Source organism: Mustela erminea, chromosome 4 (genome assembly GCF_009829155.1).
Source record: "Mustela erminea isolate mMusErm1 chromosome 4, mMusErm1.Pri, whole genome shotgun sequence".
Classification (NCBI taxonomy): Eukaryota; Metazoa; Chordata; class Mammalia; order Carnivora; family Mustelidae; genus Mustela; species Mustela erminea.
Window position 1 is genome coordinate 5,676,730 of NC_045617.1, and position 17,284 is coordinate 5,694,013.

Here is a 17,284-nt window from a genome sequence, read left to right on the forward strand (position 1 = left end):
ATTTGTTTTAAGAAAGAAAAGAGAAAAGAGAAAAATCACCAATGACATCACAGAAAAAAAAAAAAACTTTCCTCACTTGAGAAAAAAATTTCCAGTAAGTAGGCAAAATAATATTACTATATTAAAGAAAGAAACACTGAAAGCTAAATATACACATGCAAGCAACTTTTAATCATACAAAAATAGTGCAATTACCCAGGCTGCCAGACAAAATAAACAAGCAAACCAAAACAGATCAAGGGAATAAAAAAATCAGACTGGTCTTAATTTCTCAGTAATCACGTTAGAATGTAATGATACTACGTTTTTCAGAGGTATGGAAAGGAACAGTTGTTAATTTAAGAATGTTAATATGAAGCAAATTGTGTTGCATGCATGAAAGTTGAAAAAATATAGTTTCAAGATATTCAAGGATTTGGAAATCTCTACCCATGTACTTGCTTTTCATAAAATTGGTTAAAGATATACATGAGCAGAGAAAGATGAATCTAGGTAAGGACTCAAAGAATGGAAATACATGGCTTCAAAGTTTTATGGGTTTTTCCCTTGTTCAGACTGGAATGCAATTGTGGAAACTCTGCAGGATTTTTGCTGTTGTTAGGAGTATGTCTTAGATTGGGAGCAGAAAGTGGTTTTCTAATGATTTTGTCAACCGCCTTTGTCTATTTTTACACCTTGTCCAATAGCAAGAAATGTATTTCATAGTTAATAAAAATTTTTCTTAATATTTGTTTCTCTTCTCCAAAAATGTCCTAACCACATGTTCCCAATGACAAACACATTTCCGAGTATCACTGTGGTATAAGAATTGCTAAAGGAGATGCCACATGTGCCACTGCCCATTGCAATGACCACCGGGAATTTAAAAATGCATCTGAAACTGTGGGTTTTGTTGTTGTTGTTGTTGTTGCTGTTGTTGAACTGGAGAGAACTATTAATTATTAATACTCCTGTGGTAGCTATGTCCATTATTACTCTCCTCTCCTAATTAGGTCCTTGAACGTTCCCCTGAGCCCCTTAAAAATCATCCTATGAAACAGAATTTCAACAAAGTTAAAATATCCGTGCAGAAGAACTGAACTGAAACATCAGTTACTAATTATCTCAGAATAAATGCTGTCTTCTGCATACATTTTATCTGTTTTCCAAATTTTCTAAAATAATCACCTATTACTTTTAAACTATGAAAAAATCAGAAAAATCTAAGAATAAGTGCATCCCATTTTTATATGCCATATAATAGATAGTATATGCATATAATATATATTATATATTATATAATAAATATATAATATATGTTTTATGTTTATGTATATGTATAATAAGTGCATCCCATTTTACATGCCATATAATATATGCCATATATTATATGGCATGTAAAATGGGATGCACTTATTATATGCACTTATATATAAAACATTATATATTATATGCCATGTAATATATGTATAATATGTTTTTACAAGGTACTGTATACACTAAGACCTCAATTATGCAAAAATAAAGACAGAAATACGTCAAAAAATGTTAACAGTTGCATGCATGAATGGTGCAATGGTGGGTGATTTATTTATTCTTTCTACCTCCCAATACTTTCTTATTTTATAAAATAACTGTATATATTTCATATTGAGAATAGAACTCCATAGGTAATGATAAGGATGATTTTTTTTTTACATGATCAACTGATTATCCTATTAGTACTGATTTTTGCATATAACTTTCAAGGTCAGGATAAGTTTTTTGATAAAGGTAAAATGTATTTACTAAAATTGCTGCCTCCAATATGGATTAAAACTTATATCAGTATTCCATAACACTTTATTTAGATTTTACCTGAAAGAAAAGGAAAAACTTTAATACAACTACAGGGGGCTGAAAATTCACTCCATATCTGGAAGCCTCAGATGCAGAGACACACTTTGCCCACTCTAAATAAAAGCGTCCAACAAACATTGATTTTTTTTTGTTACTATCGTACCATCAATCTGATTGCATGTGTCATCTGTCAAAGAACTTCTGATCTCAAAAGTGCTTCAATAAAGAAAAGGGATATGTGACAAGAGATAAGACAGAGTGGGAGCCATTCATTAAATTACTAATTGGAACAGATCTGGAGATTCGCCCTCCAGGCAGATACGGAAAAATCATCAAAGTCCAGTGTGTGTCCCCAAATGGAACTTTCTAACAAGCAGCAACACACATTGTTAGTTTCAAGATTTGCGTCCTGATACTCCTGAAAGGGCAGGTGGCAGGGATCTCTGGGAGGGTGGAAACCGGCCCAGGTCTTGGTGGGAGAGTGAGTGACACCGCAGTGTCCCAGCTGGGACACCCTCACACCACCAAGACTGCCCCTACGTTTCAACAGGGGGTCGTTGAACGTAAAAAGCAGGAGTGATTTGTTTCCTTGAAGTTGTCAGTCCACGGAGATCTGAAACTTACAACATGGCTTGTTTCCCTTGGGCCCCTGGTAATGAGAATTGTCTTCAGCGGTGCCTACGAAATCACTGTCACAGAGCTGCGGTCGACCTTTCTTTTCAATCTCTGCACTTTCCAGGAGTTATAAATCAGTTGACTTTCAAGCTCGATGAGATGGCATATGCCCTAGTTTGAAGAACAGATGGAGGCTTGGGGGAAAATTGTTTCTGCAGGCTTGCTACAAGCAGCACTGCTCCATAAAAGTGAACCATTCGCACTAATTTCTCACATAAATTATATAGGCAGCAGGGAGCACCAGCCCATTCAGCAGAAAATCTTTCATCTAGCTTTCAGAGGTCATCTAACCAATTTAAATTAAAGTTATTTCTGATACATGGCTGTTTTTTCGTGCTGTACACTTTTAAGACATAGCAATTTACATCAAATAAAAGAATGGCATTAATTGTGCATGCCGTCCCCTCCTCCAAAAAACACAGAACAGCACAGTAATTGCCAGAGGATTATTTTTTTTTTCAAGACCTCTAGAATAAGCTCTGTCTATTAATTAATCACAGAGGAATTAATAGGGGAAATGCAGCAGCTCTCTTGTACAAAAATCAGGTAAATTGTCACTTCTTTTGTAAAATTTGCCTTACAAATTCTACTAAGGCCTGCTATCCAAACTCAAGCTTTGGCAGTTATCAAAAGAAACAGAAGCCCAGGACAATTCCAAAAGAACATTCATCCTTCTTCATGTGAAACAAATTATGCAACTCTCAAATAAATTTGCCTACAAGATTTGAAAAATCAACATTGGTTTTACCTGGGGTAGAGGGTCGGTATAGACAGAACATCAATCTTTTTTTAGTCCTTAAGAAACTGAAACATTAAGAAATTGAAGACACCAAAGGACTAATGATTAATCCAAAGTATAGAATGTTGAGAACAAGGTAACGAGGACTAATGGATCAGATATCATATCGCAGAGTGACTTACTTTAAAATGCAGTACTATTTACAGATAATGAGCTACCATGGTTTGGGGCTGATTTTAATTGTAAGAAAATTAGTGCATGATTTTAATAATAATTATATTCAATAACTGTTTTTCCTACTAGGAAATTATTAGTTATGTCAATGAAAACAGTCACATTGACAGAGCTTTTTATAGTTCATGAATACGATGAGTGCTGTTAAGGACTGAAAAGAACTGAGAAAAAGAACATACCAAGAAGAAATTCTAGAGAGTCATGCCCAAGTATTAGCAAAGAGGGGTCAACCTAGAATTGAGGGTGCAGTCTGGCCACTGTTGTCAGAAATTTTAAAAATGAATTTGAGTATTCATTTATGCATAGTGCTTTCTTTACTTGGATGTTCAAATTGGACATATATGTAGTCATTTAGAAAGGTGAAAACTTGCCATTTTGAAATTTACGAAATTTAAAAAAATAAGTTCACTGGGAACGCATTTACATAAAATCAAAGGAGCATTTTCATGAAAAAGTCCAGCCCACTGAAACCAGTGCATATAACTCTGGACCGTGCATTCAAATTTACTGGAATTTCTAGGCAATACTTATTCCCTGAAATAGTTCATGGATATCACAAATTATAGTTATTTCTATAATTGGGAAAGGAAATTTCTTAGAGCTCCCATAATTGAAAAGCGGCCATACCAATCATCTAGCATATGGTTCTCACTCACTGATGAAGACAGTGAAGCCTACAGAGTGAAAGACATGTCATGAAACAGTGTCGAGAGAAGTAAAACCTGGAGATAGCCAATCCGCTCCAGAACGCTTTCCATTCATTCCGTGCATATCACTGGGCGCTCACTCTGTGCCAGACACTGTTCCAGGTGCTGAGATAAATGAGCAAATGAACGCGGGATACAGAGGTTCTTCCCTCAGAAGACTTCAGAATAAGTCATTTTTATGAATCCTAATACTGGCTCCACTAGAGGCCCTTATTTGCTTTTCATTTTCTTCCACTTTTCTTATTATATGCTAACTCTCTCTATTTTACACTTTTTTATATAAATATATAATTTGTTATTTAAAAAATTAGAAAAATGTGTTTTTAGTTACCTAATTAATGTTAATTTATGAAGTCCTTTTTTAATTAAAAAAAAAAAAAGTTGTGTGATCCAAGTTTTGACCAACGTAACTACAAGAATGAATACATTAACCTCAGAGGAAGGATGCTTTCGTGAGGAAGATCACATCGTGGGCAGGGAGTAGAGGCTACTGAAGTCTGCTGTCACCTGTACCTGCCGATGTGCATCAGTTCTCACTTTGTCAATTTTACTTCAGAATAACAGGTCACTAGAATCATTTACATACATATTCAATAAGGGATAAGAAAACAAGAATGCAGAAATGCCCCGCACGGTGATGCCACTTTGAACAATGCCTGTCACAACCTTGCCAGGTGAGGGACTACATGTTGCTGACAAAGCCCATTTTGAGTTTTTTCCCTGTTGAAGACAGTCTGGATGTCCGTTCTCTGAGTTGCGTTTTTATCGAGGGTTTCTATTATATCCTGATTTGGCAACAGTTATAGGCTATTTATTTCTTATCCAAATCTATCTAATACCTGGGACATCTTTAGGCATGTTCACCAGAAATTTAGTGAAAACGAGACTCAGTATACGCCACATTCTGTCATAAAGCATGGAATCATGGACAGGTGGAGAAAGGTGATTTCTATCAGTATCTACAATATCAAAATGCCTAGAAAGTGAAGAAACTTAGAGACACCTTAGTGCAGCTGTAGCTCACCAAAATAAATAAGTGGTTTATAATACCATATAGTTAATTTAAAAAACAAACTCCAACATTTTTCTCCAACTCCTTCTGCCAAGGTCTATATAAAAGTGGCTGTTTTAAAGTAACTTGCATTGCCCTACTATTTTAAAATAATGGTTTGGGATCAGAGTTTGTAAGGCAGTGAATTTCATGTGTTACCTATGATTTATATATCTGTTCCTCATGAAGCGTGTAAATAACAATGATCATTTCCCCTCCCTTAGGGTACTAAGGACTTCAGATTCCTGCCCGCAAATAGGGAATTAGAATGGGCTCCTGTTCCTTCTCCAAAACTGACCATGGGAATACGAGAGGCAAAAATGTACATTCCAGGAAGTAACAAACAAAAAAGGAAGAAGGAAAAGAAGGAAGGAAAAGGAAGGGAAAGGGGAGGAAGAGGAAGAAGGAGGAGGGGGAAGAGGAGGAGGGCGAGCAGGGAAGGGGGGAGAGAGCAGGGAGGCAGGGACAGGACGGGCAGGGTAACTCCTGAGGAACCCTGAGGGTGTGGGAGCAGGGATGGAGGAAGCGGGAGATGGACTTGAGAGGACAGTTTACAGCAAGCTCTTCTACTCCCATGTGGAAATTCAAGATGTGGAAACTCAAACACAATTTAGAATGTCCTTTGTTCATGCTGATTATCTGCTTTGTAAGTTATCCAGAATGTTTAGCAAAAGCAGCTAACATTCACTTCTATTGCTTATGCTCTGGATATTGAAGATAACAGCCATAGAATAAAGTCACGTTTCCTTGAATGCTGGCAGAGTCAAGGAGAATGCAGAAAAAAGAAACAGATTTAAAAATTTTCGCTTAAGGGACGCCTGGGTGGCTCAGCTGGTTAAGCAGCTGCCTTCGGCTCGGGTCATGATCCCAGCGTCCTGGGATCGAGTCCCGCATCAGGCTCCTTGGGCCGTGGGGAGCCTGCTTCCTCCTCTGACTCTGCCTTCCACTCTGTCTGCCTGTGCTCGCTCTCGCTCGCTCTCTCTCTGACAAATAAATTTAAAAAAAATTTTTTTTTCTCTTAAGTCATTATTATGTTTTTAATGTCTTTAGCCATTAATAATTAATCATTCTTTAGCTGTATGTAGAAAATGTATATTTAAAATTTTTTAAAAAGTGTACCAGAGCTTGCCTGGTAGATTTCACATTCCAGATCAGATCTATTCATTTTTAACAGATAATTAACTTGGCACTGATCAGTATATGGAAAAAATTTCAGTACAAAAAATTGCACTACAAATAACCATTTTCATGGGCACTAAACTAGGGTGGCAGTTCAGGATGCAGATTGAAATTTCACTACAAAAAATTTCACTACAAAATTTTTGCAAAACCTTTTTTATATTTACCAAGGAATATTTGATAAGCATAGACAGCCGTGACCAAAAAATGCATGCACCAGTCCTGTTTTCTCATTTCCTAGTAATCTGCACAGAGCTCTAGCCCTCATCTGGCCTGCAGGTTCCGGCATTCATTTTGGACTGCTGCTATCTTAGTGGAGAGCAGCACTGCCTAATATGGTAACCATGTGGCTATTTAAATTAAAATTAATTAAAATTAAAAATTTAGTTTCTCAGTCTCACTAGGGACATTTCAAGGGCTTAATGGCCACATATGGCCAGTTGTAATTATTAGACAGTGCAGATGTAGAACATTTTCACCATTGCAGAAAGTTGCATTAGTACTCGGATTTTCAGCGATCCCATACGGAATAGACCAAACCGTACAGATTATGGCATTTCGTCTGCCTTGTTTTCCTGGCCTGGGAAACAAATAACCATTTTCATGGTCACTAAACGAGGGTGGCAGTTCAGGATGCGGGTTGAAAAATCTAAATGTGCAAAGACATTTACCTACATCTAATTCTTCTATTTTCGACTTTCTCTGGTCATTAATAAATTGTTACCATAGAGCACCTTTGTTATTTCAAGAAATATGTGACTTCTAATACAACAATAATGGGGTTGGCTAATCTAGAACAGGTAGATAGGGAATTTGGGGTCGTGGGCAGCAAGGATCAGCAACTTCATGGAGGAGCTGAGCCTCAGGGGCTGGGACAGCCTCCATCATGCTTCAGGACGGTGACTCCTAAGGGTTTCAGAGTCACAGGAAATTCTGATAAAAGACATACCACTTCTTACTACTTAATTGTGCATGCCATTTCAGGCACTCACGAACCCCTTTAAGTCCCAGTGGTGTCACAAGCAGTATGGAGAAGGCACCAGTATTTTCCTGGGAAAAAGAGTTACTCGGGAGCTGTCAGCGGGAGGGGTGGGGGTGTGAGCTGTGACACGACCTGTGCTCTGTCTGCACATAGGAAGGAAGTACCATGCAAAGTCATGGATTGTTTGTTTTTGTTTCATGGTGGGGGGGTGTGAGGGGGGGTACAGCCCTGCTTCCTTCAACATTCAAGGCCCCTTCCTTAGGTATGGCATCCTAAAGATGTCCTCTGTGGCTACCAAGTACTAGACTGTTCCTACAGCCCATGCACCAAGGAATAAATATGAATATATTGAGAGACTGTTTACAAGCCTATCTTTAATAATTCTAACCTCTTCATTTCAATATTAGAGTAGTACAAATGAAATGTGGTTGGCAGAAGCCTACAGGTGATAGGATAAGAGGTTTCTTTACACGTATGCTATTCTTCTAGAACCGACAGCAAATAAAGTCCTTCCTTTTTATTCGGACTTTTTAGCTTGCTGAATTGGTACTATCGTCAATAGTAACTTCAAAGAATTAATACAGCTATAAAAAGGAAAAGTACTTTATATGCCTTCTGATTGTTGGATTATCAAAGATAAAGCAAAATGAATGATTCATCCTATGTTTTCATTCTTTTCAAGATGAATTTTTTTCCTAGTCTCTCAACAATTCTAAAAGTTACTCATAAGACTATTAGAGCAGGTCAAAATAAATCTATAAAGTTTTTATTGATATAATTTTCATGGACTATTATTGCTTAAAACACCAAAATCTACTAACTTTTTTTTAAAAGAATTATAGCATATCCTTTTACTCCAAAGGACTGGGATTTTAAAGAGCTTCCACTGTGTTGCCCTGTGGAGCCAGTAGACAGACAAATAAACACAAAATCCATGTACCTAATCAAACGTAAAAAAACCCACAAAAATCACAGTAAAATTTTGGGAATATATACGTATATTAAGACTAAAATATCTGAATGACTCATACTTGCTGTAAGGTTTTCCTCATCGTATGCACACTGTCAGATAACAAATACACATTTTAATAGAAGTGATTAAAAGCAAGATAGTGCGGTCCTTCATCCTCCTAAAAACATTATGACAAAATGTAATAAAAGAAACACCTTCAGATTTCTATGACCAAATAGTCTGTAGTAATTCTACGTTCGATAACTGAATTACATTATGGCTACTCAAGGTTTGGAAATGTTTGATAATTCTGTGAAAACATTTAAAGACATACTGGAAATAATGCAAACAATTCTCTTAGTTGTTCCATAAAGGAAGGAAAAGGTCAATTTTGATGAACTTAAGTGTTTATATTGATGAATTCTTTACTTTGGCCATTTTATTTTATTTAGTGCTGTAAATTTACACAAAGTGCAAACAACCCCTACCTCCACCTTCAGACACGACTGTAGGACTTTTTCGTTAAATGGGTCAATTGCATCAGTGAGATGGTATTTGGCAAGCACCTCTCACGTTCCTCACCCTGTGGTGATACACACATGTGCTGCTCTGGCTTTAGGCAGAGAAACCCTTTTAGCTGATAAAAATCACCCAAAGCAAGGTCCTTGATAGCAAAAAATAATTAAATAGCAGAAGCCAGTTACAGATCAGCATTGGTTTTTTCAAATTAAATGTAAAAGCCTTCTCCGGTTAAGAGACTGGCAAGTTTTTACAAATACCATCAGTGAGCCTTTTAGAAAGAAACACAGCCGCATTAGAATGGAGTCATTAGGCAATACATTTATTTTGAAGCCAATTAACCTTTTGTCAGAAAAATGTCGGTGCCGTAATGGTTTCAGCGTGGAGGTCAGCCTCTAACCGGGCACGTGTGACAGCCACCGCTGCTGACACGTGCCGCAGACCGAGAGAGAGTGAGTGCAAGCGCGAGAGCCGACCTGCTTTTGTATTCCACTCCGCATTGCCAGGGAGGGGACAATCTTGACCCATCCATTTAGGTAATTAAAGCTTCCATTTGGAAGTGTCCTGCAGGAAGGTGAAATCCGGGGGAGATGAATGGCTGTTGCCCTCCGCATTCAGCCACCAGCTCCATCATTTGATGGACCGCCTGAAACAGGCACCACTGCCAGGTTCTCATAAAAATAGAGATGAATTGGGCAGCAGACGATTCTCGGAGGCAAAGCAACTCTGTCATTTTCTTTTTTGCAGGCTGTAATTTAATTGTTAGTCAAGGTAGACAGCCGACACAGGGGGGCTTTCTCTAAGAGCTTGCCCACCACCTTCCGTTCTCCGAGAAATCACTCTGGTTTATCTACTTGGCCAAGTCTATTTGGCATTGGGAGATGTCACTCCAGCGGCCCAGCTGGTTCTCCAGGCTGTGCCCTGACTTACCTTCCACGCTATTTTGTTTCCTTTCGAATCATGCTCAAGGGCAATTGGGAAGTCTCCTCGCTCATAAAATTTTCGAAACGCTGTGGGCTTGGTTGGTCTTTCTTTAAATGCTCCTGCAGCTGGAGGGCCTCTCACCTTCAAAGAAAAAAAAAAAAAAAAATAGAAATCAGGTCTTGAAAAATAACCAAAAATGCACAGTAAAAAGACTTTTCTTAAGTTTTAGTTTATATGAAATATTCTGGAAGATAAAAACCAAATTGTTTAATGATGCACAACAGCAACTTCACTAATACAACATTCAAAGAAGATAATTATTTTATAACCATTAAGGGTTTACTTTATTTCAAGCTACTTTAGATAGCATTCTTAGAAAAAGTCACTTTAAAAATATCACATGATAAAGAAAAAAAATCTAAACTTTCGTTTAAGTAAAATATTTAATAGAGGACTTTAAGTTCAGAGTGTTAAAACTTTTAACATTTTTAATAATTGCTAATTCTAATCTCAGGTCTGATATACTTTGTGGAATACTGAATGAATAGATTTAAAATACATCCTACATGTATTTAAAATACACCAACCAGGATGGCACAGTCGTTCAAGCATCTGATTCTTGATTTCGGCTCAGGTTGTGATCTCAGGGTTATGGGATCAAACCCCACGTCAGGCTCTGCTCAGCACCCAATCTGCTAGGGGTCCTCTCTCTCCCTCTGCACCCTCCCCCTGCTCGCTCTCTCTAAAACAAATATTAAAAAATAGAATATGTCCTTTAAGTCTTTCCATATATATAAAATGTAAAATATGTTCTGTTGTGAATATTTACAAAATATAAAAATGTTACATAACATTAAGCCATAACAAATAAGATAATTTAAAAAGAAAATGTGCAAGTACAGCACACCTTCAATATTATGAATATATGAGAAAGTACCATTAGATTACATGAGATTCTGCCACCCCCAACTGAGATTTTTATCAAAGAAGAAACATTTCTTTTTTTTTTTTTAAGATTTTATTTATTTATTTGAAAGAGAGAGAGAGTGAGTGAGCATAAGCAGAGCAGGAGGGGCAGAGAGAGAGGGAGAGAGAATCTCAAGTAAATCCCCACCTAGCAGGGAGCCTGACACGGGGCTCAATCCCAGAACCCTGGGGTCATGACCTGAGCTGAAGGCAGACCCTTAACTGAGTAACCCAAGCACCCCAAAAAAGAAACATTTTATATTGAGTTACTCATTTTAAGAATCTTTTAAATCTGCATTGTTTATTAATTCATTAGGTTACAAAATTGAAAGTGATAGTGAACTATTTCGAAAATTATAGACCACTGGTTACCTTTCTCTGAAAAAAAAGTAAATACTAGATATTTTCTAGTTTAATAAAAACAGACTATCTTGTTAATTCTTAATATGGACAAAATAGCAAGTAAGTTATGCAATATCTTAGTATTTTAAGTTACTTGATATCATGTTAATTTTTAATATCCATGTAAAAAATTTGAATTTCAATAAAGAAATATGTAAAATACATCATTGTAACAAATACGATAAATACATTTTATCAGCACACATAGAAAGGCTAATACTAAGAACTGAGTGGGATATTAAAATACTGAGATGATTAAACGTTGAACTAGAGGTGAATAGTGAGGTAACACAAATTATTAGAGTTTATTTTTTAGTTTTTTAATTTTTTGTAGAGAGAGAGAGACCACATATGCCCACACACATGCAAGGTTGTGGAGAGCGGCAAAGGGAGAGAGGGAGAGAGACTCTCCAGCAGACTCCCTGCTGAGCCCTGAGTCCCATGCACGGCTCTATCTCTATTCTAGATAGACGCTCTCTAAAATATGACCTGAGTCGAAATCAGAAGTTGGACACTTAACTGACCGAGCCATCCACGTGCCCCTGAGTTTAGAATTCACTTTACTACATAGAACATTATTCCCAGCATATGTAATCACATAATTATTATATAATCAATTATATAATATTACATATTATGTAATTACATAAATAATTGATGTGATACTGGGTAGTGGGGAAGCAAGACTGGCTCTTACTTACAAAATATTTGAAACTTGTTCTGGTATTAGAATTATTGCCCACCATTTTCAGACAAATTCATTCGACTGTCAAGTAACCATATGTGTATGATAACTACTTTGTGCAGAGCTCTGAGCTGGATGTTATACACACATTCCCATCTACATCAGTATGACAGAAACTACAGAGATGGCACTCCAGGACTTTAGCAACTTATGGAGAGGTAAATTTTGAAACACATTTTTGGAAATTGATAAAGAATTGACAACTTTCTATTTTGCCAACAAGTTATATACCCCCCCAAAATTATAATCTACCATTGCGTCACCATTTTAACAAAATGGTGCTATATATAATCCAAAAATGTATACCACACAAAAAGTGGTATACAAGAAAGAAAGAAAAGAAAAGTTAGCTAAATTAAACCAGCATCATACATACTTACAGAAAGTTACAGAGAATAGTGCATATGTGTTTACGTGTGTGTACACTGTATTACCGTGCAGTACTGATTGCTAGTAAGTAGATATTTCATTTTGGGTGCTTTTTAAAAAAATAAATATTAAATAAAAAATATATGTATAAATATAGATATCGATAATATACATACATACGTACATAAATCATATAATGAAATACTCAGCCATAAGAAAAGAATGAAATCTTGCCTTTTGTGACGAGACAGATGAAGCTTGAAGGCATTATGCTAAGTGAGTAAGTGAGTGAGACAAAAGGACAAATACTGTGTGATCTCACTTAGATGAGAAATCTAAAAGAACTGAACTCACAGAAACGGAGATCAGACTGGTGCTTGCCAGGGCCTAGAGGGTAAGGCTGACATCTACTGATCGTCTTTTTTCATTTGCTTTTTGATCTTCCTGATTCTTGTGTGATGACTGATTTTCTGTTGAAACGTGGACATTGGTGATTGTGAGACTCAGACCTTCTACCTTCTGTTTTAGCTGGTTTATTCCAATGTGTCTGGCAGAGATGTGGGGAAAGGCTACGAGCGCATTACAGTCAGGCTGGGGTTGAAATCCTGGAGGCCCACCTGGCCACTGTTGACTCCACAGAGGGAGTTTCTCATGGATAATGGGTAAAAGTGAGGGCTTCAATACCACTAGGCCTCCAGTGACACCTCCTGGACAGGTTGGAGAAGGAGCACCCCATGACTGCTTTCCACAGGGACACCACGGAAGGGGGCGGCCTCATTACTGCTGGGCAGTAATAACATTCCTGTCCCCCAAGGAGGCATTCTCTGACGGTACCCCAGCAGAAAGGATAAGAGCTTAGCACAGCTGGCCAGGGTAAGAGTCCGAGCTATCCCCACTGAGGGTGCTGAGGACCTCTTTACTGGTCCAGTAAGGATGAAAGGCTTAATTCCTCATTCCAAAACATTCAGCTACAACCATCATTAGATCTTCTATCTGCTTATCATCTGCTAACCATCCTTTCCATTCTTCTAGATGCCAAGTTATTATTTAAGCTTTGACAGCAAGTCTCCCATTTGTTTAACTGACCAAAATTTTGCTAGAGAGTATCCATCTTTCTCCCTTACTTTGTATTTATCTTAAAATCAATTTCTCTTTTTTCCTTTTGTCTCCTATTCTAATATTCCATTCTTTCTGATTCTGAATTCAAAATTCTAATCATCCAAACTTTTCAAAGAATGAACATATTTCTCTCTAAGAAACCTAAGGGGCTCTTTATAAACTGTTTAAAGATAATGTATACTTCCTCTTTCTTCCCATAAATTTTCATGGACTCGCTACAGAAATGATTCCATGCCTACAATTCCATGGAAAGTCTTCACTTGGTTTGCTATGTAATCACCCAACAATGTGGAAATTCTTTCTTAAGTGTTTGTTAACCTCTGTTCTTATATTTCTGCCATTTACTCACTTAAAAACACTATTTTTTGGATTCTCCTATAGACACATTATAAATTAACTCTTGGCATCTCAAATCTGAATCTGAAATTTGACTAGTCAAGCCTGCAGTGCAACACAGGCATTACCTAATCGTAAGCAGCTGCTCTGTCACTGTTCCTGGATAATATTTTTTCTGTTCCAAATACATATATACCTACTTAAACCGAATAGAAGGCTAGAATATTTTTAATATTCTACACACGATCCATTCTAACATTCCAAGTGATTCTAGAAGTATGTACATGAAAAATCAAGTAAATAACAATCTCTGGAAAGGTAATAAAGATATTACTACTGGAAATCACACAGATGGACGTAGCCTGACTAAATAAAGTTAAAAATTAGCAAAATACTGTTAAGAATCCTTATGTACATCCCATATTTATCAAAGGACTACTGTACATTTTACTTAATGTCTTAAGAATTTTACCCCAACTCTCTTATAAATAATATAGAACAAATAAGGAACCATAAATCAAACTAGATTTGTGGGAAAATGCAATTACGTTTTGTCTGAATGGTGGGGGCTGTCCATAAACCAATTAGGAAGAATGGGTGTTGCAGCAGAATGCTTTTAATAAAATCTAATGCACTTGGGAACCAAGATATTGAATGCACTTTGAAGTGACTGTAAATGACAGAGTACTTTATATGCTTACACTTAGTGAATGCTGGAATGGATTTAGGACATAGACCACAGGCTCTACATACAGTCACAAAAACTAATAATAATCTGTAGGAAAGAATTTTAAGGTTCTCTAAAATTCTTCTTATAGTTGAAAGTTTTCTTTTCAATAGTTTTATTTTTTAGCATAAACTGAAGCTGCTTAAAAAAAAAAAAAACTTTACTTCAAGTGGGAAATCTATACTGTGTTATTCTACTTGTCTGTTTAGCCAGCTTACTAACATTGAAACAATAAAAAGCAAAGATATTAATTTCTTATCTTCATCAGCTTAAAAAAATTTATTTATCATTTATTTGAGAGAAAGAGCACTGAGAGAGCACAAGCAGGGGAGTGTCAGAGGGGGAGGGAGACGGGAGCAGGGAGCTCTCTGAGTTTGATCCCAGGACCCTGGAATCAGGACCTGAGCCAAGGACAGATGCTTAACCAATCAGCCCTCCAGGTGCTCCTCTTGTTTTCATCAGCTTTAACCTGGAATGTGGATTCATTGAAAGTGCCGTGGTTAAGCAGTTGGTGGGCAAGAGTTGTCCTATCTCCCAGCTACTGAGGCACTTGAATATTAGCCCCAGGACTGGCAAATTTATTGCCATCAGCCTACCCTTCTGAGTAAGTAGGACTGTAATTCAGTGTCTGCCCCACTTGCCAATCGTAATTGCTCTAAACATCAGATATTTTGCATTATCTACAGTTAGTAGATGAACACGAAAATGCTTGCAAAAGTACTACAAATTGGTAAATCTGACTGTATTAGTAGATGGGGCACCTCATGTTAACAAAAGTTAGCTTGTATTAGGTAATGTTTGTATAAGAAACTTTAATAATATTTAAAAAATATTATGATACTGATGTTTTTGTTAGTAATAGCTAACAATGCCTTATATGGTAAAATATATATATTTCAACAAAGATTCAACATATATAGACATACTGTGGAGTCCTTAACAATCAGGCCCTACATGTAATAGTGTCAGAGAAAACATCCAAGGGAAGTGGGTAACCCATTTTTAGGAAGCTTATTCCGATGCGATTCTAAAGGGATGGCCTAGAGTCAGGATAATCAGTCTGAACTTGACTGCGTAGTCCAAGCACAAGGTCGCTAAGGCTTTAAATTAGGATGCCATCAAGAACAACAACAATATCCCCTAATGAACTATTCATTGTTTTACAGGCATTATTGGTTTCAGTTTTCGACAAAACTCACATGAAATGATCCTTATGGACAAGAAAATCTAAGTTTTAATAGCCTCAATAAACTGTCGGAAATCACAGAGTTATTAAGTAATATGAAAGAGACCCCTAGCACTTTGCTCTGCAGGACATGTCCTTAGTCACTATGCTAGCAGGCTGGGTTTGGGCAAAAACCTAGAGGGGAATTATTTAGGGCACATGACTGATTGAAGACATCCAGAGGCAGAGATGAAATAAGCTTCTGATAATAAAGATGCAAATAACCAATTTGTTTAAGTTACATAAAAAATAAACTATGAGATGGAGGGAAATCATATTAAATTACTTTGAGTTCTACCACCTATTGTTAATTTTGTGCTATTTCCTTTTAGAACATATGTAAAAATATCATAATTTTTCATTTTTAAATATGTTCTATTTAATGTACTTTTTCACGTAGTATAATACGTTTTGATGTTGCTATGGATAATAGAAGTTCACTTTTTGTGGCCAAGCCATATTCCACCATTTGCAATTATATTTGAAATTTATATTATTTCTGATTTTTTTTGCATTTCGTAATCACATTATTATAAACATCTCTGGCATATCACATTTCCCCCATTTTAAATAATATCCTTCAGACAGAGTCCCTCATATGAGATAACAAAATTAATCAAAATTTATATTTTATGAATCTTAATAAAATTATTTGCTGATTAAAGAGGAGAATAGATTTTCTGTCTTAGTCTGCCTGGACTGCTATACCATGCCATAGATTGGATGATTTAAATGACAGATATTTATTTTCTCACATTTCTACAGGCTGGACATCCACAAGGAGGATGGCAGCATGATCTGCTGAGAACCCTCTTCCTAGCCTGCAGACTCTCACTATGTCCTCATGTCCCAGAGAGTGCTCCAGAGAGGTCTGATCTCTCTTCCTCCTCTCAGGACATTAATCATGTCACAGAGGCCACACTCTTAGGGGTCATCTCATAAACCTAATCCCAAAGGCCCCACCTCCAAACACATCACACTTGGGGTTAGTGCTCTAACATAGGAAGTTTGCAGAACATAAACATTCAGTCCATGACATCTTCCTATCGTTCAATTTCGATTACTATGTTTAACAAATGAGGACAAATATTTTCTTACTTTAGAATAATGCTATATGCATACATTTGTGAAAGTATGTTCATGTCTTTTCTATATTAATATCAATTTGTATGAATTTTTTCTATCAACAGATATCAACCATTGGTTGCATTTATTGTAAATATCTCCTCGCCTTCTTTGTTTTTCATTTTTACTTGTTTAGCATTTTAAAATATCATGTATATATATATATATATTTTTTTTTTTTTTTGGTAGAAAAGTTTCTTTGTTTTTTTTCTTTACTTGCTCTTTTTGAGATGAGGCTCTGGCTTTGAATTTCTTTATATCATTCCTCCGTCAGGATATTGTGACTGCTGTGCACAATGAATATTGACTAAATCATATCCTTCATCTACTTAAAATCCACAGATGATTTCCCACTGACATGCATTCCCGCCGTGCAGGCATTTGGAAGCTGACAGTGATGCCTCTGGTTACTTCTCCACAGGCTCCTTCACCAGTTATGCCCACATACTGGCCATTCTCAAATATGGCCTGCTCTCTTCGGGCTCCATGA

General features: G+C 36.7%; 1 protein-coding gene across 8 annotated transcripts in view; it reads right to left on the bottom strand.

The window, feature by feature from the left end:
• PACRG (parkin coregulated) overlaps positions 1-17,284 on the bottom strand; it is a 512,994-nt gene that overhangs the window by 426,510 nt on the left and 69,200 nt on the right. For all 8 annotated transcript variants that reach the window (XM_032337981.1, XM_032337979.1, XM_032337974.1 and 5 more), the window contains exon 2: positions 9,787-9,921. In XM_032337981.1, coding sequence (XP_032193872.1) covers positions 9,787-9,921 — 135 coding nt within the window. The remainder of the gene's footprint in view (positions 1-9,786; positions 9,922-17,284) is intronic.